The sequence below is a fragment of the Geotrypetes seraphini genome, chromosome 3, assembly GCF_902459505.1.
Source record: "Geotrypetes seraphini chromosome 3, aGeoSer1.1, whole genome shotgun sequence".
Classification (NCBI taxonomy): Eukaryota; Metazoa; Chordata; class Amphibia; order Gymnophiona; family Dermophiidae; genus Geotrypetes; species Geotrypetes seraphini.
The window spans coordinates 259,900,618-259,926,330 of NC_047086.1; the positions used below are offsets into that span (position 1 = coordinate 259,900,618).

At 45.6% G+C, this 25,713-nt stretch overlaps 1 protein-coding gene across 2 annotated transcripts in view; it reads right to left on the reverse strand.

Moving 5' to 3' along the window:
• The window catches only part of TTL (tubulin tyrosine ligase), a 126,150-nt gene that overhangs the window by 89,586 nt on the left and 10,851 nt on the right, over positions 1–25,713 (reverse strand). For both annotated transcript variants that reach the window (XM_033936557.1, XM_033936556.1), the window contains exon 2: positions 5,835–5,913. In XM_033936557.1, coding sequence (XP_033792448.1) covers positions 5,835–5,913 — 79 coding nt within the window. The remainder of the gene's footprint in view (positions 1–5,834; positions 5,914–25,713) is intronic.

Genomic DNA, 25,713 nt, shown 5'->3' on the forward strand with positions numbered 1-25,713 from the left:
TAGATGGGATTAGTCTCTGGCTTCTTTGTCTCATTCAAGCAGCCTATCTTCTTGATAAACAATCTAGTCTGGCTGGATGTTTAATGTATGTGAATTCTGTGCAGGAGCACAGAATTCTGCATCAACATTCCAGAGTCAGATAATTTCCCATAGGCCTTTGCTAACATTAGTTCTGCCAACTGAAAATGCTGATTGCTAGCAATAGCTATGCTGACATCTCCCATACTTTTTTTAATTATTTTTATTCTTTGAAATGAAGGCAAGCTAGCGATACCCTTCTATAAACAGCCAGTCTGCATTTCGCAGATGCCTCGCTTATCTGTCCTGCAGAATCTCCAAGCTATGAAGATAAACAGTTCCCATTATGAGTTCAAACCTCTGTCTTAGGTTGTACAGTCAGTATGCTATATCTTACCCGTCGTTAAGCGAATGAACGGTGCATAAGGGATGCAGGAAGCTTTCTCAGGAGGTTTAGGCATAAAGGTACGAAGATGTCATGACAGAGTATGCGATATGAGATAATATTATGTCTGACCCTGGTATGCAAGGCAATATAGGCCATGCCAAATTAAAACCAAATTAGAACTAAATTAGCCAAATTAGCAAGTGTCAGAGAAGATACTGGAACTACATGTATAACTGCCTTAAAAGCTAGAAGGAACTTTGTATGATATGCGTTGTAAAGAAATGTACATGTGTTTCATTTTACAGCAAAGGAAAATCATAACAATACATAACAAAATTTGTACAATAATTAAGATAATGATAGGGTGAATTAAAACATTAAATACATGGTTTGCAGTGGGTGAATACCCAAAGAAAAGTTCCCAAACTGAGACATGAGCGTCTCGTAGCAAATTTTCTACAGTTTGTGCAATCTGTCCATTTTCAAAAGTGATAGTATGATTCACTTCTTTTGAGGTTTTCTTAAGTAGTTCAATGTAAGTATGGAGTTCAGTAAAGTTCAGCAGCTTGTGGAATGTCTCATTCCCCATACCAAGAAGTAGTGGATGCACAGCATATGAAATAAAGTCTGGAATGTCCATAGAATCATTAATTACCAGAGGTGTGGAGTAGGTTGTCCCATTAATGGTGATGGAGGACAGAGGTGAATGACTACACACCAGGTATTGTTCAGTAAATAAGTTGAACTGTACAGCAAAGCGTTCTTAGGAAGGTGGCTGTCATGAATCCGGGGATCCAACGAACAGGAAACGTTTTGTGGAAAGAATAGGTGAAAACAAAAATGTCCAGCTCCAAGGTAGTACAACGTGTGTGAAGAAGTAGAGGAGTAGGAGATCTTTGCGGACAGGGAGCAGGAAGCTGAATTAGTCCAGCAGGAACCGGAAGTCTCTTTAAACTAGTGAGATGCACACTTGGGATGAAATGATGTTTGCACAAGATCTGTCAGTCACTGGAAACTAGTGGTGTTCACCCTTGAGATGAAATGATGTCTGTGCATACAGGGAGGGATAAACCGGCTTGAAAAGAGTCCAGATATCATTCAGCAGCTGTACTCCAGTATGATCCAAATAAGAGATAGAAAACGAGAGAGAAACCATGTTGCCTGTACTGAATGTATAGATTGAGAGAGAAAGAGAGAGAGAGAGAGAGACCAGGTTGCCTGTACTGAATGTGGCAACATGTAACAATATTAATGCATTAACTTGGTATAGTTATGGCAAAAGACAGACAATATTCAGGTACTGGGCAGGCAGAGGAATCACGTCCCCCCCCCGACGGGCCCCTGAACGGACTGCATGCGCTGAAAGAAGTGACCCCGGGATACCCCAGAGGCCGGGATGGAAGCAGCCCCTCAACCAGATATCTGCGGAACTCATGCAAATGCCCCCTAGCAATGCCACCCTGCAGTCAGAAAGGCACTGTCTTCAGGCAGGCGGGGTACTTTAGAGTCCGTCAAGGTCTGAACCAACTTGTCCAAATCCTCTCCAAACAAAAAGGATCCCCGAAAGGGAAATTTTGTCACTTTAGTCTTAGATGCCGCATCAGCCACCCAAGCTTGAAGCTACAAGGTAAGACATGCGGCCTCCCCGAGCAACATAGACTTTGCCGAAGTCTGCAACAAGTCATACAAGGCATCCAAGAGATAAGAGGCGGCCATCTCAATTTTTGCCACCTCCTAATCCATGAAGGAGCAATCATCAGACTCACGGTCAAGGACCTGCTTGGTCTACCGAAACACAGCCCTAGCCACAAGACCCCTAAGGCAGAGACATCAAAATTCTGATTAAGAAAGGCCTCCAACTTATGTTCCTCAGAGTCCCTAAGGCAGAGCTGCCCTCTACAGGTATCATATGCCGCTTGGCAATAGCTGAGACCACCGCATCCACCACTGACAACTTTAAGGTATCCCTATCCCCCTCCACAATGGGATACAGACGAGCCATGGAGCATGCAAAATGAAAAGGCGCCTCCGGCATCCACTGTTCCAGGACAAAATCCCAAATATCCTGATGCATAGGAGTGGGATGCAGAGCGGATCCCCCAAAGCAAAGGGTCCACCAAATGGAGGGTCTCCTCTGTCTCCTCCTCAAAGTGCAACATTGAGGAGACCTGCAGAATCAGCTCCGGGAGCTCATCCTGCTGAAAAATGCACACTATGGACGCATCCTCTCTGATAGACAGAACTGCAAAGGCCTTGCTACCAGCATCTGTCCCCCTGAAAGGATCCTGGAGGTCTCCAAGAAGGTCTAGGTCTTCATCCACTGAAAACTGCTCCTCAGAAACAAATAAGCCACCCATGACCAGTGTTCCCTCTAAGCGGGCGGGTGTTGTGAGCAAAATTTTTTCACTGTGAGCTAAAAATATCGGGCGCCAGCAAGTTATGAGCCAAATAAATATGTTGTCAAAGTTGCTGATACATGAGGACGAGGTATTCAAAGGAATTTTAGGCCTACACGCTAAATTAAATAACGTTAAATAATATTTTTAAGAACACAAAACAACGCATTAATTCTTGAAAGTACAAAATTCTTTATTTTTTTTTTTTACCAGAAAAACTCAAATTTATTTTAAAACAGCTGTCACTAACACTACCAAGATTATCAGGGGGGACTGGGAGGGAGGGGAAATCTAATTTGAGGCAAACTGTTTTAATTTTTCAGAGATTGTTATAACATGTACTCCAAGCATTAGAAAATATAGCGAAAATGTTATTTTTTTGCATTATAATGTTCTTTTGCCAAAAATCAACTGACATCCATCTGCCTTCTGCTCTCTCTCCCTTCTTCTCACTTCCATCATCTGTCCCCTTCTCTCTCTCTCTCATCTCCTCCATTCCATCATCTGCCCCTTCTCTCTCTCTCTCTCTCTCTCTCTCCCCCCCCCAACTTCCATCATCTGCCCCCCTTCCCCTCACCTTTGTGGGTCACTTTCTTTCCCCTGAGGGTGGCTCATGTCACAGGGGAAGCTTTGGCCGAGCAGAACCGCTTGATTGACAGTGGAACTTACTTGATTGATGTCGATGCTGGGGCCCGTTGCCGTTTGAAGGAAAAAAAAAAAAGGTGGAAAAAAGGAACCTGTAAAGGCGAGAGGAAGGGAAACCTCCAGGACAGCTGCTTTTTGCCCTCCTTCAGCGGCCCAAGAGTTCAGACCAGCAGCGGCAGCTCTGTATGCTTTTAACTTCGGCACAGAGCTGCCCCTAATCAATAGTTTAGCGCGGTTTCATGAGGCAGCCTCGGGGCCTTTGATAGCCGGCCCGCTTCGATGATGCGATGTGGGCCGGCCTAGCAAAGGCCCCGAGGCTGCCTTATGAAACCGCGCTAAACTATTGATTAGGGGCAGCTCTGTGCCGAAGTTAAAAGCATACACAGCTGCCGCTGCTGGTCTGGAGGTGCGGAGACAAGGCAGGAGGCAAACGCGGTGGAAGGCAGGAGTCCCGGCGAAGGCAGGAGTCCCGGCACAGCGACTGCAACAGGAAGTTGCAAGTCAGCTGACGCCGGCCTTTCGTTGCGGCGGGGACCGAATCCTTCGCGGACCGGCAAGATTTTGTTTGCGGACCGGCGGTTGAAGAACTGTGCTCTACACTGTGTGCGCTGTGACGAGAAACTTGTGCGCTGCGAGGTAATATTTTGTGCGCCTACGCACCCCAGCGCAGCTTAGCGGGAACACTGCCCATGACTAGTGCTGAGAGAGGCCAAACTGGAGTAGATGTGGAGGAGAACCCCCAGGGCGGAAGCAGAATCCCCGGCCGATTGCAAATAAGCCTTGCATAAGGCAAAAAAGAAAATCAGGGGCAAACCCCCTGGCGGCCCAATGGGACTCACTGTAGAGGACCCACCAGAAACCTGCCCCTGTCTTTCCAACACAGGGGGAAGGTCACTTGAGGCTGCAGACAAAATGGAGGTGCTTCCCACCAAAAACAACTCCTCCGAGGCCTGTAGCCTGAACTGTCCCAGCCACTAAAGCAGGCAGCCAGCAGCAGCGAAAAGAGAATCCCCAGCAGCTTTGGTGGTAAGGGAATCCTTTTTACCCTGTATGTCGGCAGCTGGGGAAATTCCTGTGTGGGTGGCAAGGGAAGCCCCTCTGTCAGCTGTCGGTTTGCGGAGCACTCGCGAAGGGGAAGCCTGGACGCTGGCATCTGATCACATCTGGAGCACAGAAAGTGGTCATTGCGCAATACGCGATCTAGCTGAAATAAAAGACTGCCTGTTAACAAAAAATACAATTACTCAGAACTGAAGAAACTCTTCAGACTGGCACTGCCTCAGGATTTTTTTTCCCACAGAACAGACTTCACATACACTCAAAGCTACAAACTTTTGGGGAGGTGGAGGAAGGGGGGAGGGACCCAGCATAAGACCCGCAGGGTGCGACTCCCCCAAGGTCTGATGGACCCCCAAACAGGATCCTTCCAAACTCAGTCTGTCACCAGAATGGGGACAAGGAGCCCTAAACAGGGGAGATGGGTACAGCTCACCAATCCACCTGCTTGGAGACTGAGAGAAGACTGATGGATAGTGAGAGAGTCAGCTATTAAGTACTATAACCAAGAGCTTTGGTCTCAGTCTTCACATGCTGGTTATGATGAGCTATTACCCATCAGTGAAGCTTATACCGGTCTTCACAAAGAAAAATTGGGTTTTTATCAGCTGCACCTTTGTGATGGTAACATTTTCTATCTTTGAAATTATTTTAAACGTATTGTATGCTGTTTAAACATGCTCCTAAATTAGGCAATACAGCAAATAAATAAATGTGGGTTGTCTATCTGCTGCACCTTTGCAGAAGTTAAGCATGACACAGCACATTTTGTCCAGGAATTCAGTAGCCTCAGCAAAGCTTTCAAAAGTTCCTGTGCCAGCCTGAATGATTTTCCCATGCTCAAAGAAGAGAGTGCTTGAGGGAAACTGCTTTCTAGTACCTGAGGAGGCTGATCACGTCATGTCTTACTGGACAAGCTCAGGGACAGGCGCACAATAGATTCTTTCTAGACACACACCAGCTGCTCAGTACTGCACACAGAAGCTCATTAACAGACCGGCATGCAACCAACTCCTCTAGCTATACTGTTGTTCATTGAGGACTGTTTTAATAATGAAGTGAGCACTTGGCTGTCCTGCTGTATGCAGCATACATAAATCCTTGTAAATTCCATCATTTAATTCACAAAATAAAATGATATAAAGCACGGGTGAAAGAGAAAATCTCAGCTATATGATAGAAGGGGAAGGGCCAGATTTAATATTTTGGTGCCCACACACTCAGAGACCCCAGAGAGCAGAAGAAGATGGATTTATCGGCCTGTGTTGCCTATTCCTACAGCCAAGTCTGGGAAGGGGATGTGGATTTAAGGTAAGATACAAGCCTCTTACTTAACTAAGGAAGCCTTGCGGCACAGCTTGTCAGCACCTCGGTAATAGTTCACTAGCTGCACCAGTCCAGGTTCGTGACCTGAAATAAGAAAGATAAAGTTACTGTTGTTTCCTTCTTCTTTGAAAACAAAACACCAACTGAAAATACAGTTAAAATGACCCCCCCCACACACACACACAAAGCTAGCTGTTTGTAGTAATGATACAGTAAAAAGATAACTGATACATTCAGAAAAAGTAACCCCCCCAAAATACAAAAAGGCAAGATGAGTAAAACAGCAGTAACAAAAAGTCGAAAAAGTAATTTTTCAATCCCCTGAGAATCAGCCTTTAGTATTTTTTTAAAATGCTGGTTGCCAAGCTTATTTTACAGTATTTATTTTGTGCCCAAATATTCAGTGCCGCAGTATACCCAGATACTGGAGTTGAATATTTGGGTATAAAGGGATAAATCCTCAATGGGTTGCTGAAATTTAGGCACTGGGATGATGTGTACTAAGCTCAAATTCTATAATAGCAGTTATGTGAACAACTATGTTTATTATTAAGGTTCTTAAAAAGTACCTGAATATAAAAACCACCTTGATGGTCTTGTGAAGGATGGTATATACACATTTTTCCCTATCTGTCCCGGCAGGTTCACAAACTACCTAGAGTACCTGCGCCAACGGAGGGTTAAGTGACTTGCCCAGAGTCACAAGAAGCAACCACAGGGTGCTGAGACAATGGTTCAACTACTGTAGTTAGAATAATAGTTTAAGTCTGCATTTATGCACAAGTACTTAGGAATGAGCATCAAGTTGGCTTAACTGTAGGTGCATAAATGCTAGCATTGTATAACCCACATGCCTAAGTAAAACTACCCAAGTCCTCGGTCTGCTTGTATCCCTCCTAGATTCACACCCCTAGAAATTTGAGTAAGAACAGAAAGTTTTGTCAGTTGAAAGACATATTGATTTGCATTGTGGATTGGAAATAATTAGCAGGGGTTGTTTGTCAATGTTCCCCTGCGATTTTTACCCCTGAAGCAGCCTGAGGGTGAAACGTAGACACGTTGGGTGCTTGTGTTAACAAATCAGATGTCTTCTATTTGGACTGTACCTCCTTTTAGTTTATTGCTTTATACAGTATGTTGTGGTGGTTTTTTTTTTGCTTTCATTTTGCGTGTTCTTGCCTCTAACAGGGCAACTCTTGATTCCAACTCAATTCCAGACAGCACTGAGGGAACTGGTGGTAATTTTCAGCACCATTATCTGGATAATACCATTGAAAGTCCTTTCAAGATACGTGTTGCTGTTATCAACCCTTTTTTCAAAATATATATCCATCCTTGATCTGAAAAGAAGAGTTGACTTCTTGGAAGTATAAATAAATATTCTAAGGAGATGATATCTCTCATTTGAGCAAAAACAAGTCTCAAAAGATGGCACTCTAGCTGTATCTTATCAGGGCTGGGGCATCGGACTTGTGAAGTTGGAAGTAATCAAGAAGCCACATGAAACAGGCCCGGAATCTATATTTGGTTGGGCTTCAGTTTTGGCTGAAAATGCCAGTGCACATCCTCCAGAGCCACTGGGCAAGCCTCCCTCTCTCACAACCACCTTTAAATTCCCTGGCTGGTCTAGTGGTCTCTTTCAGGCAGAAGCAATCTCCAGTTGTTCCGACCCCTGCTGGCTCCTTTTGAAACTGGCCAGCCTCCTCTCGCCTGAGAGACCTCTCTGACAGGTTGTATACAGATCTGTTATACCTTAGGGGAATTCTAGGAGGCATAATTTAAAGCCTGTAGGGCAATCCTGCATTTGCTCTGGAGTGTCTATGTAATAGTGCAATAAGGCATTGCATATTCCCAAAGCATCCTAGCTTGTTCAGTGCATGTCTCATATCTCAATTATACTATTTGACCACTTCAGCTGCCACCAGTTTTAGAAATAAAATATCTTATTTTTCTAATACCCAGCCAGATTTATTGCTTGTCAGGATAGTATTGTTAGGGGCTAAGAACTTAGATCTAAGAGGAACATGCATAAAAACTCAAGAGTGCTACATATAAAATTCCATTACACCTTCATGTTCCTCATTGCACTGTAACGATTCTAGCAGGCTGCCGTTGGCCTCTGCTGAATGTTCCTTCTTCTGCGGTCCTGTCCCTCTTCTGACGTGATGTCTGGGATGGACCGCAGCAGAGGTACCGTGTGGTGGAGGCCAACACAGCCTTCAAGAATCGCTACAGCACCGGTAATCCTCTGCAGGCTATAATTAGTTTTTACAGTGAGACTGGGAGGCCAGGGGGAAGCTGGATGACGGTGGAGAGAAGGGGCAAACATGCCGGCCTTCGGGGGGCCCCCTGTTGTAGCTATTAGAAGTATATGGAGGGAGGGAGGAGGTCCAAGAGAGATTGGCATATGCTACACTGAGGGTGGAGGTGAAGGAGAAGAAATAATGGGTCTATAAACAGAGGAGAGAGATGGTGGACAATGGGACTGAGGGAGGGAAAAGAAAGAGTGAAGTTGGACCCAAGGGGTGGTGTGGAAGAAGGGGGGGATAATAATTCTGGATAGGAGGGTAATTAGTAATGAGAAAGGGAGAGATGGTGGACCCTGAGGTGGCGGGGAAGGAGGGAGAGATGTTGGATGAAAGGGTAGTTGAAAAAAGGAGAGATGGTAGATCTGGGGATGTTGGGCTCCATCGCTGAAGCCACTCTTTCATTCTTCAGGCTGCCGGCAGTGTGAGCGAAGTAAACACGTTACCTTCTGCAGCTGCAAGCTTTCCCTCTGCTACTGCTCCTGGTCCTGCTTAGGCACGAAGCAGTAGCTGAGAGAAAGCTTCACTCACGCTGCTGGTGACCTGAAGAGCGCAAGTTTACTTCCTTATCGGATCTCATGGAGGAAAGGAACATGGGTGGGTGGGTGGGTGTATCACTGGAGGATAGCAGGATAGCAGGGGGGGGGGGGAAGGGTCATTAAAGAAAGGCCTGCGGGAATGGAGGCAAAAAAAAAGAAAAGATGCTTGACCATGCTAGACCTCCAGGGAAGGGAAGGGAAACAGAAGGGGAGGAGATGGATGGTGAGCACAGAGAAAGAAGAAAACGTCAAATGGGTAGGAGACCCTGGCAAGTGAGTTAACAACAGACAAACAGAAACCAGAGCCTGGGACCAACATGATTTGAATAATGACCAGACAACAAAAAGGTAGAAAAAATAATTTTATTTTCTGTTTTGTGATTACATTATGTAAGTTTTGAAATGTGTATCCTGCCAGAGTTTGTGTTAGACAGCGAACATGAGCTAGGACCTAACAGACAGGAAAAGTCTTTTTTGTTTACACCACAGCGCCAGCATGAGTAGGAGAGGACAAAGGAGGTGGGGTGGGTGAAGAGGCTACAAAATAGAGAATGACACGGTGACTGTTACCCGTGGCTAGCTGCGGGTAACCTGCCGAAACAGGTGAAATAATTAACTAGTTGCTACGGGTACTGGAACAAGGCCATTTACCAGCCTGTGGAGCAGTGAATTGCCTTGTTCCCACAGTAGAGATCTACCAAGTTGCCTCCCTTTCTTTCCCTCCGAATGAGTAGCTCCCCTTGCGATAGCTCGTGTAGAAGCCCCCTCCAAGTCCAGCAGCCACATTCCCTCCCTATTGTGGGTGGAACAGTCCCCCATCCACACACCCAATGCGCTCGCCACCAGGGATTCAATTTATATATAGGGCTCCTTCTGCTGAAGCGAGGGCTTCCCTCTGATGTCAGAGCTGAAGTCGGAGAGAAGCCTTTCTGGTCAGCCAAGGATCCCAGTTACCTCGAGCGTCCTCCTTTCAGCTTGGATGCTCCTTCTTGTCTTCAGCGCCAGCCGCACTCCTTTGCCGGACAGCACACAGTGACTCTTACACACTGCATGTGGCTGACCAAGAAGCCGATGGAGTCGGTGCAGAGGAAGGCTGCTAAAATGGTGCATGGTCTTCATCATAAGGCGTATGGGGACAGACTTAAAGATCTCAATCTGTATACTTTGGAGGAAAGGCAGAAGAGGGGAGATACGATAGAGATTTTAAAGTACCTACGTGATGTAAATGCGCATGAGTTGAGTCTCTTTCATATGAAAGGAAGCTCTGAAATGAGAGGCATAAGATGAAGTTAAGAGATGATAAGCTCGGGAGTAATCTAAGGAAATATTTTTTTACAGAAAGGGTGGTAGATGAATGGAACAGTCTCCCAGAAGAAGTGGTAGAGACAGAGACTGTGTCTGAATTCAAGAAAGCCTGGGATAGGCAGTGGGATCTCTTAGAGAGAGAAAGAGATAATGGTTTACTGCGGATGGGCAGACTGGATAGGCCATTTGGCCTTTATCATCCATCATGTTTCTATGAAACCAATGCTTCTGCTATATGACTTTCAGTCAGTGGCACAGGCATTGATATTAACATGTTTGGATTACTGTAATATGCTTTACTTGGGATTATCTAAAGTCAAATGTAAGGCATTACAACAACTAATGAATTCAACAGCAAAGTTGATTGAAGGAATATCTAGGAGAGTGCACATTAAGGATTTGTTATAAAGCGTTGTCTGTGGTACATCAGACCTTATACGGAAGTTTTCAAATTCTTTGGAAGGTCTATCAGCCTAATAGGAAATTGAGGTCTGAAGAAGACATGAGATTAATTTACTTGACGAAAAACATTGTTCAATATGTAAGCTTTAGAGCATCAATGCTCTCTATAACTGGGGTAAAGCTCTGGAATTCTCTCCCTGGGATCCTGAGGATTTGTACTGTGTCTGAATTCAAAAGGGCCTGGGATAGGCATGTGGGATCTCTTGGAGAGAGATAATGCAGTTTAAAAAGATGCTGAAAACACAACTTTTTGTGGATGCCTTTCTAAATATTGATCTAGTATCAGGATATACTGATGAGTATTTTAATGATTTGAATTTTCACACTCTTATTTAGAGTGTTGCATTTAAATGTTGTGTGTGAAGAGATTTTTAGTGGAATTTATTCTATTGGATTATGAACATATGACAGAATTGATGTAATGTACAGGTATGTCTAATGAATGTTTTATATGGTATGTCTAATGAATGTTTTATATGGAAACTGCGTTGGTTGAAGCGGTTTAAAAACTGTAGAAATAAATAAATCTGTCCTGGTACCTGAGGCAAGGAAGTGTTAAATGTATAGTCCAGAATCAAAAGAGCAGGTTGGGATTGAACTCGCAACCTCATGGTAATGAGACAGCAGCTCTAACCACTAGGCTACCTCCTCTGTGCTGCCACCTCTGCTGCCTCTCCTCCCATATTTAGTTAAGCGTGTAGGTGCTGGATGATGTGTGTGATATTCATCATCTCCAAATTCATTTCCAGTCTCATCTAATGTTTGGTGGTGTGACATGTGTCAAGAACCCAAACTACCATAATTACAATGAACTACTATGATGGTATAGTGAAGAACTTCATATACCAAATGACAAATACACAGAATAAAATAAAATAAATAAAACAAACTTACAAATGAAGCACATTAAATAGAGGCAGGCATTCAACTCTTATTGATTTGCTCAAAGTAGGAAGTTGGTACAAAACAAGGTTTTCTATCAAGAATCAGAGAGGGAACTTAGAGCCAGAGGATCTGCTCTCAGGTTCCCAATACAAAAGAGAGGTTTTCTGAGCTAAGTAACTGTACTTACAAAAAAAACCCACAGACAAAAAAAAATATTTTGTGTACATCTATTCACATGAGAGAGAGAAAATATCAGATACAGTAGGGTAGTCCCACCATAGTATGCAAAAAACCCAAAACAAAGCAATCTTGTCAAATCTTGTCTCCACAAAGCTTATTTTTGTCCCTATACGCCTTATGACAAAGACCACACATCATTTTAGTAGCCTTCCTCTGGACAGACTCCATCCTTTTTATATCTTTTTGAAGGTGCGGCCTCCAGAATTGTACACAATATTCTAAATGAGGTCTCACCAAAGTCTTATACAGTGGCATCAATATCTCCTTTTTCCTACTGGCCATATCTCTCCCTATGCACTAATGCTACCTGATTCAGGAAAAAAAATTTCGATTCGATTCAGCCTATTGAATTGGTTTTTTGATTCGATTCAATTTTCCTGCCCAATTGGGTGTTTGTTTGGTTTTGTTTTCAAACATCCTGGTGGGTTTATTTTATAGCCTCTTCACCCCCCTTGCCTTCTCCTAACCACACTGGTGCTGTGGTGTAAACAAAATAAACAAACAAAAAAGACTTTTCCTCTCTCTGTTAAATCTTAACTCACGTTTGCGGTCTATCACCAGCTCTGACAGGATACATGTTTCAAATCTGACGTATTGTAATCACAAAACAGAAAATAGAATTAGTTTTTCTACCTTTTGTTGTCTGGTCATTATTCAAATCTTGTTGGTCCCAGGCTCTGGTTGTCTTCTGATAACTTGCTTGCCAGGGTCTCCTTTCTTCTTTCTCCGCGCTAACTATCCATTTGCCATCTCTTTCCTCCCCTTCCGTTTCCCTTCCCTTCCCTCCTCAGGAGGTCTGGCATCTTTCCTTTTTTCATCTCCCTTCATAAATCCACCTTTTCTTAACGACCCTTTCATCCAGCATCTCTCGCTCCTTCCCCAACACCCCATGGTCTACTATCTCTCCCTTTCTTTTCCCAACTACCCTCCTATCCAGTATTTCTATCCCTCCCTCCACACCATCCCTTGTGTCCAACTTCTCTCCCTAAATCCCATTGTCCATCATCTCTCTCCCTCTCCTTTATTTTCAGACCTATTATTTCTTCCCCTCCAAAGTCTGGCATATGCACGTCTCTTTGAACCCCCCTTCCCTCCCTCCCTCCGTATACTTCTACACCAGGGCCCTCTTCCCCTGAAGGTCTGTCCCCCCCGAAGGCCTGCACCCCAACCCTAAAGGCCTGCCTGTGTCACCATCCCTGAAGGCCTGTGCCACCATCCCTGAAGGCCTGTCTCCCCTTAAAGGCCTGCATCCCACCCCTGAAGGCCTGCCTCTCCCCCCTTGAAGGCTTGTCCCCCCCTTGAAGGCCTGCCTGCCTGTCTTCCCCCCACCCCGAAGGACTGCTCACCTCCCCCCTCCCCCGGAAGGCTTGCGTGTTCCCCCTGGTCTCCCACTGGTTCCGGCTTACCCCCTGGCCTCCCCACACCATTTACCTTTGAGGAGCAGCCTGCAGACAAGATTGCGGTGCTAGCAATCTTTGCACTGCTTTGGAGCTGTTTCCTCTGCCACGGTCCCGCCCCTCCTCTGACATCAGAGGCAGGATCGCGGTAGAGGGAACAGCTCCGAAGCAGTGCAAAGATCTCTAGCACCGCGATCTTGTCTGCAGGCTGCTCCTCAAAGGTAAATGGTGCGGGGAGGCCGGATGCAAGGGAGGAACCGGACAGCAGCACTTCCCGACTGACCCTCCCCCCTTGCCCTCTAAAGCAGATGCAGCAGTGGCCGGCCAGAAAGAGCAGTGCTGCCGCTCCTGCTTTAGGGGGTGAGGGGGGAGGGTCAGCCAAATCAGGAAGCCGATTTATTTTTGTTTTGAATCAATTCAAATCGATTCACCCGAAGTGAATTGGTGAACCGATTCGAATCGTGAATCAGGCAACACTACTATGCACCCTAACATCCTTCTAGCTTTTGCCTTCACCTTTTCAACCTGTTTGGCCACCTTAAGATCACATGGGGGGTCACGTGATGCCGTGCTCTTGAACGGACGTGCCTCCGTACAGCTCCATGCCATGTCGACCTAAATCTGCTTTTTACTCCCTGCTTTTTTGCACGACCTGCTTCCGTGTTACTCCGGTGCCTTTCGGGAGCTGGCTGGCGCCTGTTGAACTTTTCCTGGGTGTATTCCCGACCGCTATGACTGCCAAAGCGCAGCGGGACACTCGCGGGAAACTGAGGCACGCTGATACCAAAATGGCGGAAGGCCACGAGGTCCCTATGTTTACTATCCAGGAAGCCGCAATCCAAGAACTAACTAAATCCCTCACCCTTGTTATGGAGGACAAACTGGCGAAAATCCAAACCTTTATGGAGGACTTTCGGGAGACTTTGGAAACACATGCAGGCCGTCTCCAGAGGGTTGAGGATCGGGTGGCTCAGCAGGAGGACCGTGCGGCTGATTTCGAGGAGAGGATTAGGGTTCTGGAAACTGCCAAGACTACCCTGCTGGACCGCCTTGATGACTATGAAAACAGGAGCCGCAGGAATAACTTGTGGTTTATCGGGCTACCTAGTACTGTACGAGATGTTGACCTGCGCTCCTGCTTGGAGAACTGGCTGCCTGGGGTTCTGGACTCTAGCGCTGCAGGGGAGCGAATTCTCATTGAAAGGGCATATTGGGTGGGCCCTCGGAGAGACAACGAACAATGGCCCCGACTGGTTCTTGCCCGCTTTCTGAATTTTGCTATCAAGGAGCACGTTCTTGCTAGATATAGACGAGGGCTGGAATTTACCTATGAGGGACACAAAATCCTGGTTTTCCAGGATTTCTCGCCACAAGTTTCCTCCCGCCGCAAAGCAATGGCGCCTCATTGCCATACCTTGTTCCAGTGCAACATCAGGGTTTCCCTGCTCTATCCTGCCAGGGCTCGTGTCTCCCATAACAACAGGACTCTCTATTTCGATACGCCCTGAGAATTGGAGCGCTTCATTCAAGATCTGCCGGTGCCACAGCGTGAAGAGCCAGCCGCTGTTTGAGTCTGCTGAACCCTGCTAGTGATGTTTCCTTCTGTGTTTGAGCGGGATTGTTGAACCGTGCTGGACTTTCTTTCTTGGACTCTGATCACCCTTCGGCTTCCTGCTTACTGGGGGATTCCCTGGGCCCTGTGGCTGAGATGGCTCCGCTCTTTGTTTTTCAGAGAGGAGCCCGTTGGAGCGGGGTAGCCCATTTCTCTGCTACTTTCCTTATTTGCTGAGCTCTGAGTTCTTATGGGCTGCCCAGGAGACCTTGTTTATTTCTTCATGGACCCCAGTTGGTTAGCCCCCCTCTCTTTTCCCTTCGTGGGAGGCCATGTTATCTCTGCAGCCTTAGGCTGCCTGTTCCCGACCATCTTCGATCGGGTCCTGGAATTTTTTGAACTCTTTGCTATGGTCTTGATACACGGCGGCCCAGCCACCTGTTCCTGGGGCGCTGACACCTCGGCGCTGCAGTGACATGGCTGAGTTCTAGGACTTTGATTACTCTTTAAAACCGCTTTGCCTTCTGTACCATGCCTCTGTTCAAAGTTTTTGTTACTGGAGTTCCTTGTGTTGTTGTACTTTTCTCGGGCATGGCCCGGAGCTGTTTGTTGCTTTTTCAGCATGGTTTTACTGTGCTGGATTTTGGGAGGAATTGGGTGGGATGGAGGGGGGGCAAGGGGGAATGCTTGGCTGTGTGCATGGGTTGCGGATGAGTTGTGTGTATGGTTGTGTATGCCTTTGGATGAAGGTTTATCTTTTTCTCTTTCTTTTTGGTGTAGGCAGTTTCTATTTGTGAGCTGGAGGGGGCTTTGGCTGGGACGGTCCCCTCTACTCCATGCTATGACTTATTGCCAGCTATCTTTTCTGTTTTTGCTGTAATGACATGGCATAATTGAATGTAATATCTTTAAATGTAGATGGAATCCACTCAACGAACAAAAATCTTGGCATATCTTAAGAGGGAACGCACTGACATAGCATTTTTACAAGAGACCCACTTGACTCCCAGTGAAGATGCTAAGCTCAGGAGGGATTGGATGGGACAGGTGGAGCATGCTTCTTTCACTGCTCAAAAATGTGGGGTGGCCATTCTTGTTCACAAAAATATTCTCTTTCATATCCACCAGCAACTTGTGGACCCTCAGGGACGGTACATTGTTTTGATTGGGGAACTTTGGGGACAACCACTTGTACTCTGTAACATTTATGCCCCTAATACATACTCCCATAGTTTTTTTTTCCTCTCTGGTGGGACTTTTGGCACCGTTGGGTACTAACTCTCTGATTGTGGGAGGGGACTTCAACGTGGTAGCCGATCCCTCCAGGGATTGCAAGCCAGCCAAATCCACATCGCGGGGCCATTTTGCCAAAGGGGTTAATTTTCTTATGAAAGAACTCAGCCTCCTGAATGCATGGCGCCTTCTGCACCCTACTGCAGCTGATTTCTCTTTTTACTCGCATCCCCACACAGTTTACTCCCGCATTGACTATCTTCTTATCTCGGAGGCGCTCTTTCCTAAACGGGCGACGGCACGAATTCTGGAGCCCTTGGTCTCTGATCATGCTCTCATCAGCTTGTCTCTTCATTATAGTTCCACTCAACCAGCCCGTATCTGGAGAATGTCTCCGCACCTCTATCGAGATCCTCGCTTCCGCATATACCTTCATCAGAAATGTGAGTCTTATGTTCAAACTAACTCGGTTGATGATGTAGAACCGGTCATATTTTGGGAGGCCGCTAAAGCGGTCTTGCGAGGTCATATACTTGCTTATTCGGCAACGCAGCGTAAAATTTGTGATTGGACGCTTCTGTCTCTTTCCGCTGAATTACAAACGTTGCATCGCACTTATGTTGCCAATCTGGACGATTTCACCAGGCGCAAACTGCACCTCATACAGACTCAAATTAATGATTTGTTAACTCAGCGAGCTAACCGTAATATCTATTGTTATAACTATCAATACTGAGAAGACAAAATTCTTTGTCGCTTCACCGCGCCCTCTTGACACCAAAACCCTACTAGACATCAACAAACATAACTACCCCATACAGCCCACCATTAAAATACTGGGTGTAACTCTGGACTAATGCCTCACCATGAAAAATCAGGTGGACTCCCTAATCAAAAAGAGGTTTTTCACCCTCTGGAAACTTAAATCCATTAAAGCATACTTTGATAACTCTGCCTTCAGAATCTTGGTACAATCCCTCGTATTAAGTCAACTCGACTACTGTAACATCGCCTACTTAGCAATCCCCCAAAAGAATATGCGACGATTACAACTAATGCAAAACACTGCGGTCAGACTAATCTTCGGTCTAAAGAAGTTCGATCACGTGACGCCATACTTCAAACAGCTACACTGGCTGCCGATGGAAGCTCGTGTAAAGTTTAAGTTCGCCTGCCTCTGTTTTAAAGTTTTCTACGGTCTAACCCCTAAATACATCACTGACCTATTCTCCTTCTCAGCCAACAAACACAAGAGAAGCTCCCACTCGCACTTCGTTTCTCCCCCGGTTAGAGGATGCAAACTAAAAAAACACCATGAGCATCTTCTCTCACATCAGGCTGCTCTATGGGGTAAAGACCTAGAACAACTCCTATTGCCCACCACTTATGAGGTATTCAGGAAACGCCTCAAAACTCACCTATTCCTGAAATACCTAGACAGCTGACCCACTTCCCTCCTTCCCCTCTCTTGCCCTTTCGCCCCATTGTTCCCACATCCCTTAAGTTAACTCAACTTGTACGTCAACTCAACTTGTACTCCACTAATCTTCTGTAAACCGCATAGAACTTAACGGTATTGCGGTATATAAACTGTTGTTATTATTATTATTATTAAATATAAACTGCATTGGTGGGGCGATAAATCGGGACGCCTTCTCGCTAATTTGGTAAGGCCCCCGAAGGCCCGGCACATCATTACTTCTATTAAGGACAGACATGGTGGGCTCCATACTGATCCGCAGGCGTCAATTTGTTAAATTTTACACTGATCTTTATTCGGCGCAGCCTGATGTCCCCGAAGCACGGGACCTTTTTCCGCGATCTGGCTTTTGCCACAGTTGACTGCTGCACAACGGGACATTCTTAATGGCCCTATTACGGGGAAGGAGATACAGTCTGCTATCAAACATCTTAAATTGGCCAAGACTCCGGGTCCTGACGGTTTGGGCCCCGAATTTTATAAACTCCTGGCCCTGGAGGCGCTTACGTCTTTACAAGCCTACTTTATGGGACTTCGAACAGAGACTCCGCCAGGGGATACACATAATCGGACGCATATTATCATTTTGCCAAAACCTGGTCGTCTCTTGGATGCTTTGGGGACCTATCGGCCCATCTCTCTTTTAAACCAGGATATTAAGATCCTGGCGAGCATACTGGCTGCCAGGCTCAACGCCTTTCTCCTTGTGCTAATACATGAAGATCAAGTGGGATTTGTGCCGGGCAGGCAAGCCTCCATGAATCTATTGAAAGTCTTGGCAGTGTTGCAATCATCACACGCCCCGCACGATCGGGCTTTGATTACGAGCCTGGATGTCGAAAAAGCCTTTGACATGGTGTCCTGGGCTCACCTTTTTGGGGTCATGGGACGCTTTGGATTCCAGGGGGATTTTCTCGCTTGGGTGTATTCTAATCCCCAGTCGCAACTGCTGATAAATGGTGGAGTTTCGGAGCCCTTTCCATTGGGCCGGGGTACGCAACAGGGCTGTCCTCTCTCCCCTCTTCTCTTTCTTTTGTCTCTGGAACCCTTGGCGATCCATATACGAGGGGATCCTGCGTTGGAAGGACTGCAGGTGGGCACCCATGAATATCGTATCAGTATGTTTGCCGACGATATGTTGCTGTATATCTGGCATGCGGATAGATACGTTAGATAGATTGTGAGCCCACCGGGACAGATAGGGGAAATGCTTGAGTACCTGATTGTAAAAACCGCTTAGATAACCTTGATAGGCGGTATATAAAATCCTAATAAACTTGAAACTTGATAGGATGTCCCGGCCCTTATGTCCCTTATTAAGCATTATGGCACCTTTTCTGGGCTCCGTATTAACTTCAATAAGACGGAGGCTTTGATTTTGGGTTCCCCCCTCTCAGCTCCCTGGTGCGCCCGACTAGGCATCAGCTTAGCCCCCGGCAAGCTTAAATATTTGGGAATTATGCTATATGTCGACCCTACTAAATTATATACTGCAAACATAACCGCTACTCTGGGTAGAATTAAAACTCTTTGTTACAAATGGCGAACCTTACCTCTTTCCTTGATGGGCAGAGTCACTCTGGTTAAAATGGTCTTGTTCCCCAAATTACTATATCCTTTACAGACCATTCCAGTATGGCTCACCCGCGCTGATGAACAGCTCTATCGGTCGGTCATTTGCACCTTCCTTTGGGGGGACCGGGCCGCTCGCATTAGTTTTTTGAAATTAACTCAGAGCAGGGAACAAGAAGGCTTTGGTCTCCCGGACATCCGCATCTATAATGTTGCGGCACTACTCCACTGGATCCATGAACAGTTGGTATCTATGAGGTGTTACTCCCCCCCTGATCTCCTTGCCAAGTGTTGTTTGCCGTATTCCTTTTCTTACTTTCTTCATAGTGGCAGCCGGGGCTTTGGGGGCCTGGTGCACTTTCCCCCTCTTTTTCTTTTTTACAACCTTTTCATCAAGCTTGGCGGTGGTGGCATCTCCGGCAGGGTTGGGTGCCCACGGTTTCCCCTCTCCTATCTCTGTTACGTAACCCTGCTTTCGTTCCTGGTTTGCATGGCCTTGCTGGTTTGAGGGGCCGAGCGAAGAGGGATTTTACTTTGGATGCTATCCTGGCCGTAGGGGGGGGTCTTTTTCCGTCCCTTCAACAGCTGAGAGATGCTTGGGAGCTGCATGGTGCCATCTTTTACACCTATACTCAAATCCATCATTATTATCTGTCTGTGCTCAGGGCCCACGGGGATCGTTGGACCCTGGGTAAATTGGATGAACTCTCTGTGTCCACTACTGCTCCCTCTAATAGAATCTCTACGTGGTATGCAACTGGTAGATTGTGTCCAGGTGAGGGTTGTGTGACACCTCTGGCACGGGAATGGTCCCGCGAATTGGGGATGGAGGTTACGTCACATGACCTCCATCAGTTTTTTCAATCCCTATACTTTCACATAAAAGCGGTATCCCTTCAAGAGACCCAATTTAAAATACTGCACAGGGCATACCTCACTCGTTCTAGGGGGCACATTATGGGCCTCTGGGATACCAGTCTCTGTCTCAGATGCAGGTTTCAGCGAGGCACCTATCTGCACTCCTTTTTCGACTGCCCAAAACTGCAATTTGGACCCCGGTGTGAGCTTGTCTACAACATATCCTTGTTTGTGATATTCCCTGGAATGCCCCGGCTTTATTGCTAGATGTCCAGGAGTGGACTCAACATGGCATGGATCAGCCATCATTGAAATTTGCTCTACATGCCATCTTGTTGGTGATAAAACTCATCTTACAACAGTGGGCCTCTGCAGAGGCTCCCCTCTATAATAGATGGCTGACTTTGTTGAAACAACAGGCCCGCTATGAATTGGACTCTTACTCGTCCTGATCACAGGAACAGTGGAAGGCGTACTGTGGGCTGCTTGCTTATCCCTCTGATGCTATGCTATGCTCTATCTCCTTACCTCTGAGGTGAGATGGGTTTCCAAGCATCTCTTGTTCTGAATTTCTTTGCATGTATGTACAGTGGAGCTGTCTACCATACCTTTTTCTTCTTTTTCTCTTCTCTTCACTGCTTCCGAGGCCTTGTGCAGGGTGTTGTGTGTGTGACTGTGTGTTTGTGTGTGAGTGGTGTGGCTGTTGTATGCCTGGCTATCTGATTGCCTTGAATCGTTTGGGGATTCTGCTCCGTTACATTGGCTAAAATGGCAGAGATACCGGTGCCGCTTGTACCGTATTGTTTTCTTTTTCATATGCCGAGTTCATTTTGTTACTGATCTTTATGTGGCTCTCTCCTTGGTATTTTTATTTCTTTGTACCGTACCTGGTTTTTCTCTGCCTCAATAAAAATGATATTACAAAAAAAATATCATCACACACAATCACACCCATGCACAATCACACCTTCTGTCATGCACATACGTTCTTTACACCCTAAACTGTACCGTTCCTTCAGGTTTTTACAGCCCAAATGCATGACCGATAAAGTGTTCGCAGATGTGAATACCTTCCCGTACAACCCTGAGGACTTATTTTCCCATTGAAAGTGCATAGTCTAAAAAGACACCTATAATTATCATCTCTTTTTAAATTTGTAATTGCATACATTGAACCAGAAATTCAGTTGGAAGCTTCTTCATGTCATCCTCACTCACTATCATTATTTCTGATTTCCCAACATTCAACTGCAATCCATGTTCATCCATCCACATCATTCATATATCTGTTCAGATCCTTCTCAACTTCCAACACAGTTTTCTCAACTGGGGGGGGGGGATATCTTCTGCATAAAATCAGTAGTGCCCCCTAAGTCATTAAATTTTTTCCCCAATGTTGCCAGATAAATGTTGAATAACAAAGCTGATCCGCCCTCCTTTTTTCGCAGTCCTTCTACCTGACACCGATTGTCCACCCCTTACAAAAAATGATCTACCTAGCAGATACGATGAAAACCAGGACAATACTTTACCATTAATCCCAAAGTTGCACAATTTCAACAGCATGAAATGCCCCTGAAACGTCAAGAGATATCATACAGTAGGATACATGTTTATCAAGTCCTTCTCTCAAAGTTTCAACTACTGATGTTAATAGTTCCACACTATGGAACCTCCTAAATCCAAATTGTTGCGGGTCTAAACAATCTACCTGCTGTGCATATTCTTTTAACTGTATTAGGACAAATTTTCCCAAAATCTTCCCCAAAAACGGTACTACCGACATAGGGCGGTAGCTGGCCATCTGATCTAACTCTAATCCTTTCTTTTTTAAAATTGGCCTAATGGTAGACTGCTTGCAATACTCTGGAAAAGTTCCTGACACCAAAGATTTATTGACAACATGAGCTACAAACGGAGCAATTTTCTCTGCTAGATCACTCATAATCTAGTATTACAGGGATCCAATAAAGATCTTATAGGAGTAATTTATAAAATAATAACTCTCACCTCTTCAATACTAACTTGCTGAAACATTCCCCATGTAAAAATTGGAACTACACCCTCAAAAGTTAAATCTGCCTTTTCAGTATTATCCAAAGTAATGCCATGATCCATTTTATCAGCCAAATAGGGAAAATACTTAAGAGTATTCAGTGAATTGTAAACCGCTTTGGGTGACTTGATGAAAAAAGCGGTTAATATACCATATATACTTGAATATAAACCGAGATATTTGGGCCAAACAAATGTCCCCAAAATGGGGGGTCTCTGTTTATATTTGGGCCAGTACTGACCTGCCCCCTCCTGAACCTGTTGTAGGCCTTTGCTGGGCCTGCAATAAGACCTGATGATCCAGCTGTGGGCTGGGACCGTAAGAACTCCCAGCAGCCAATTAGCTAGCAGCTCTATGTGGACAGGAGCGAAGGTTGCTCCTGCTGCGGCTCACCGCTGGACCACCAGGGACTTAACAGGTACGTGGAGGGGGCAGGAGGGAGATAAAAGACTGTTGGGATAGGATACGGAAGGGATCGCTCCTGTTCTGGCCCACCAGGGATTTAAAAGGTATGGGGAGGAGGTAGCGGAGGGAGATAAAAATTGTTAAAGTTGGCTGGGGCAGGAGACAGGATAGATCCCTCCTATCCTGGCTCACCGCTGGCCCATCATGACTTATGGGAGGCTGGTGGAGGCCTGTAAGGCATTGGGAGTGAGGGGGGACAAGGTTCAGAACCCGGCAGGGCAGGAAGGAGGGCAGGGGAGGGAGGGGGATGGATGGATGCAGAGCCTGGCAGGGCGAGAAAGGGACTGGATGCAGAGACTGCCATGATAGGCAAGGGAGAAAGGATGGGAGCTGGATGTAGAGCATGGCAGAGCAGGGAGGGAGGGGGCCTGGGTGCAGAGCCTGGCAGGGCACTGGACTTGAATATTAATTCCACACCCACACCCGGTTTATATTGAGTTAACCTTTTTTCTTTTTTTTTGGGGGGGAAGGTTATCTTGTTTAATATTCGGATTGGTTTATATTAGAGTATATACAGTATCAATAATAATAATAATGATAATGTTTACAGGAGAAAAATCCCTTTGAAACCCATCCCCTGTGTCATTCTGTCTGAGGCTGAGAGGCTAGCATGACTGGCTCTTTTTATCATTAAACCACAAGATAAAATCAGGGGTGTCCAACATGCAGCCTATCTTATCTCAGGGATGTAGCCCACTTGAGATATTTTACAGATAATAGCATTTTTCACCTAAATAATTAGCATGCTTGCTTTTGAAGCTATTAGGAGAATAATGCAGCAAACTATGCCATACTTTCATTGTAGTTTGAATACTTTTACTGCTGTAATTGTCTATTGCTTATGTTTGACTTTCTTGTTATACACTGTCTTGAGTGAATTCCTTCAAAAAGGTGGTACATAAATCCAAATTTCAGAAGAAATTCACAGATTTTGAGTGTGTAAATCATGCTTTAACAGGCTAAAATATTCATTCATATGTGGATTTATGATTATGTGGCCAAGTAATGAAATAACTTAAAGATGCCCTTGAGATAAAACGAAGGCCTCACTAGAATCTCTACATCCTTGTGATTTCATGGGATTCCCCTCACTGATAACCTGACTAAAGCTTTATCCCTCTATATCAGGTTCCCAAACCTGTCCTAGGGGACCTCTAGCCAGTCAGGTTTTCAAGATATCCCTAATGAATATGCATGAGAGAGATTTGCATATAATGGAAGTGGCAGGTATGCAAATCTCTCTCATGCATATTCATTAGGGATATCTTGAAAACCTGACTGGCTGGGGGGTCCCCCAGGACAGGTTTGGGAACCACTGCTCTATATCAATACATGCAAATGAAAAAGATGGGTTGTTTCAGGGTAGTCCTCAGTGGTCATTGTTTTACCCAGTAGGATCTCTGTACCAAGTACACCCAGCTGCAGTCTCTTCTGAAGAGCAGAAATAGAGAGGTTAAATAATAATAATAATAATAAGTACATAAGTACATAAGTAGTTGCCTCCGCCGGGGCAGACCAGAGGTCCATCCCACCCAGCGGTCCGCTCACGCGGCGGCCCATCAGGCATATTAATAACATCAGGCATAATAATAACAGTTTATATACCGCAATACCGTTAAGTTCTATGCGGTTTACAGAAGATTAGTGGGGTACAAGTTGAGTTGACGTACAAGTTGAGTTAACTTAAGGGATGTGGGAACAATGGGGAGAAAGGGCAAGAGAGGGGAAGGAGGGAAGTGGGTCAGCTGTCTAGGTATTTCAGGAATAGGTGAGTTTTGAGGCGTTTCCTGAATACCTCATAAGTGGTGGGCAATAGGAGTTGTTCTAGGTCTTTACCCCATAGAGCAGCCTGATGTGAGAGAAGATGCTCATGGTGTTTTTTTAGTTTGCATCCTCTAACCGGGGGAGAAACGAAGTGCGAGTGGGAGCTTCTCTTGTGTTTGTTGGCTGAGAAGGAGAATAGGTCAGTGATGTATTTAGGGGTTAGACCATAGAAAACTTTAAAACAGAGGCAGGCCCAAGAAGGGAGATTCCAGACTGATCCTGAACTTCCTACAATTCCCCATCCTGATACATTATGACAGTGGTTCCCAAGCCCGGTCCTGGAGGCACACCAGTTAGTCAGGCTTTCAGGATACGAACAATAAATATTCATGAGCGAAATAAGCATGCACTGCGTACAAACTTGCTCATGAATATTCATTGTGGGTAATCTGATTCGCTGGGGTGCTTCCAGGACCAGGTTTGGGAAACACTGCTTTGTGACATCTGCAATACAGTAGAAAAGAGAGTCTACAAATATCACAATGTACTGAGATTTATATTCAAAACTCTGGACAAGCCAAAGTTTCGTTCCTTGAGCTGGATCAGTTCTGAAGAAACCATTACCTGCATGAAGGCAGATACGTGGACATCATTGAAAGGGACATGTCCTTGAAATGCTACGTTCTTGCACCTTTGCAACAATACATAAGATTTATTTGTAAAGGATTTTTCTCAATTTTTTATGTCTATGGGAAACAAATCTTAAGCATACTTGATTATCTGGTGTCACCTCCAATACTCACATTTTTTAACAGCAAGAAACTTAGAAGTGCTAATTGAAAGTACAAAAGAACATTTCCTAAATTTAGCAAACCACCTCACTTGTAAATTATGAGAGGAAGTCACAGCCTAAGTCTGCTATAATTTGATTGTTTGTTATCCTCAGGCAGAACGGATAACATAGTTACAGTTGCAGACACTGATCCAGCTGTCATCTCCTTCAAAGGCTACTGCAGTCATCAATAATAATAATAAAGCCATAAGCGTGCATGAACACACCTACCTCCGCGATCCGTGCCTCCATGATCCGTAGCTCCTTGGCCCGCATGCACAGTAGTAGGAGCCTGTGGCGTTTTGTGTGCGGCGGTTTTCTGGCTCCTTCTACTGCGCATGTGGAGGCATGGAGTTTGAAGTGGCAAACACCACGGCGGTGACTCCCCCCTCCCGCCCTCACTCTGTGTAACACCAAAGGTATCCGTCAATGAGGAGAACCGTGCACTGAACCAAGGAGCCACAGGGAAGGAGGATGGCCAACCAGCCCGTGATCCTCAACGTGTATGACATGGTGAGGAAAGCTGTTAAAACTTTAGAGGCTCCACAGGCAGCAGTGCTGCTTACCGGCATCAAGGCACTCAGGTAGCACCAGAGTGACCGAGTGGCATAATAAAATGTTTTTGTAATTTGAGATGGGGGAGAAAGAGGGCAGTATGATAGGTTATTAAGGGGAGAGAGACAGAAACAAATAAATGCACACACAGACACACAGAAAGACAGGGGGGCCAGGGAGACAGAAAGAAAGAAAGACAGACAGCGGCCAGGGGAGACAGAAAGAAAGAAAGACAGAAAGACAGGCAGCGGCCAGGGAGGAAGACAGAAAGAAAGAAAGAAAGAAAGACAGACAGCGGCCAAGGAGAGAGACAGAAAGAAAGAAAGAAAGACAGACAGTGGCCAAGGAGAGAGACAGAAAGAAAGAAAGCCAAGGAGAGAGAC